The sequence below is a fragment of the Myotis davidii genome, unplaced genomic scaffold, assembly GCF_000327345.1.
Source record: "Myotis davidii unplaced genomic scaffold, ASM32734v1 scaffold573, whole genome shotgun sequence".
Taxonomy (NCBI): domain Eukaryota; kingdom Metazoa; phylum Chordata; class Mammalia; order Chiroptera; family Vespertilionidae; genus Myotis; species Myotis davidii.
In genome coordinates, this window is record NW_006285997.1 from 295,191 (window position 1) to 296,989 (window position 1,799).

General features: G+C 56.1%; 1 protein-coding gene across 1 annotated transcript in view; it reads right to left on the minus strand.

Annotated features, from left to right (window-relative positions):
- Positions 1–6: 6 nt before the first annotated feature.
- Positions 7–1,799, minus strand: part of LSMEM1 (leucine-rich single-pass membrane protein 1) — a 7,204-nt gene continuing 5,411 nt past the window's right edge. Inside the window, exons 3-4 of the mRNA XM_006757191.1 lie at positions 1,607–1,735; positions 7–188 (exon numbers count right to left, since the gene is read on the minus strand). Of these exons, the coding sequence (XP_006757254.1) occupies positions 58–188; positions 1,607–1,735 (260 nt within the window). The 3' untranslated portion in view covers positions 7–57. The remainder of the gene's footprint in view (positions 189–1,606; positions 1,736–1,799) is intronic.

The following is a 1,799-nucleotide window of genomic DNA, read 5'->3' on the forward strand; positions in this document are numbered from 1 at the left end:
CGCCCCGGCCCCACCGAGCCGAAGCTCGGGGTCGCCAGCTGCGCTGGAAGATCGTCTCTAGTTCTGTGCCGACTCCAGTTGGTTGAGTCGCTTGACGATCATGCTGTTGAGTTTCTTGAGCTCGTCTATGTCCCTCCCCTCAGCCGCCAGTCTTCTCGACACATTGTCCATCTTGCTTCCGGTCTGAACTTCAAGATGGAAAACAGCATGTTACATGGGAGTCAGGGCCCCGCGTTGGTGCTCGGCCGAGCACTGATCAACCCTCTAGGCCAGTGATGGCGACCCTATGACACGCGTGTCAGAGGTGACACGCGAACTCATTTTTTTGGTTGATTTTTCTTTGTTAAATGGCATTTAAATATATAAAATAAATATAAAAAAATATAAGTCTTTGTTTTACTATGGTTGCAAAGATCAAAAAATTTCTATATGTGATACGGCACCAGAGTTAAGTTAGGGTTTTTCAAAATGCTGACACGCGGAGCTCAAAAGGTTAGCCATCACTGCTCTAGGCAAACGCCCTGCTCCAAGAGCCCACGCAACCCAGAGGCTGGGAGAGGACAGCCGAGGACTGCCGTTACCCACCAGGTGGCTTATTTGTGCAGCCCTTGGGGCCAGCCTGCATGACCTGGGGGCCAGCCTGCATGACCTGGGGGCCAGCCTGTGCGACCTTGGGCGTGGAGTGTGTGCGGAGCCACAGGCCCGGGGTGGAATCCCAGTGCTGCTGGGAGAACATGGGCGGCTGAGCTCTCTGGACCAGGGTCTCTCATCAGTGAAAGTTAAGTGCCAGGCACCGCCTCCAGGGGCAGAGCAAGGCTTCAGTTACTGAATTCGGTGTCTGGACAGAGTCGTGGTCCAATAAAGACACTTCTTTCTCGAGTCTTCTTTCTGTTTCTTAATACGACTTTGCCCCCAAGAGAAAACACTAGAAGCGAATATAAAACAAACCCTCTTCCTACAAGAGGTGCATAATAATGGCACTGAGGTGTGTGGTCCCTGAGGCCTTGAGTCCTGAGGCAGCACTTGTTAGCTGTGTAGCCTTGGGCACATTAATTCCCCTCTCGAAACTCAAGTTTCCGCATGGAGCACACAGACATCAAGTGCTAGGACACTGCCTGGGACGGAGTGAGCCCCCAACGTACAGCGGCATCTTAGGGGCTTTATCCTTCATCCACTGCCTCTCATCCCACAGAAGGGAGAGGCCCTCGGGCTGCCCCAGGCCTGTCCTGTAGGCACACCGAACAGTCCCAGGCGCTGAACTAGTCGCCAGCCCTGGTGGGTGTGCCGGGATCGGAGCGGAAGCATCGGTTTATGTTGGGGTCACCTTCCGGAAGAGTCACCCACATGAAGGGGTCAGAAGCTGTCTGCAACTCTGCGCTACAGACCCGAGTGCATGGACACGTCTATGCGCTGGGCTGGAAAACCTAGAATGAACTAGAACTGCCCACCGCCTGACAGCGGGGCCTCCGCGGGGGGATCTGAGGCTAAAGAAATGTTTGACCCTCGTGCTGGTGAACCTCCGGCCCCGGAGACTCGCTCTGCGCCTTCGCCGAGCAAATTAAACCACCAGCGACGAAGCAGCAGTGAAGTGGGGGGGGGTACTTACTGATGAGGAAGGTCACCAAGGCGACCAGCACCAGGCTGACCATCAGCGCGAGGACCAGCCCCAGGAAGAGCAGGCGGGGGCGCCCATCGCCCGAGCGAGTGCCGGCCTCCAGGGTTTTCTCCTCCGGCGCTAACACAGAACAACACGGTCACAGAGGCCCCCGCCCCCCTCCCCCCCACCTACACACACACAC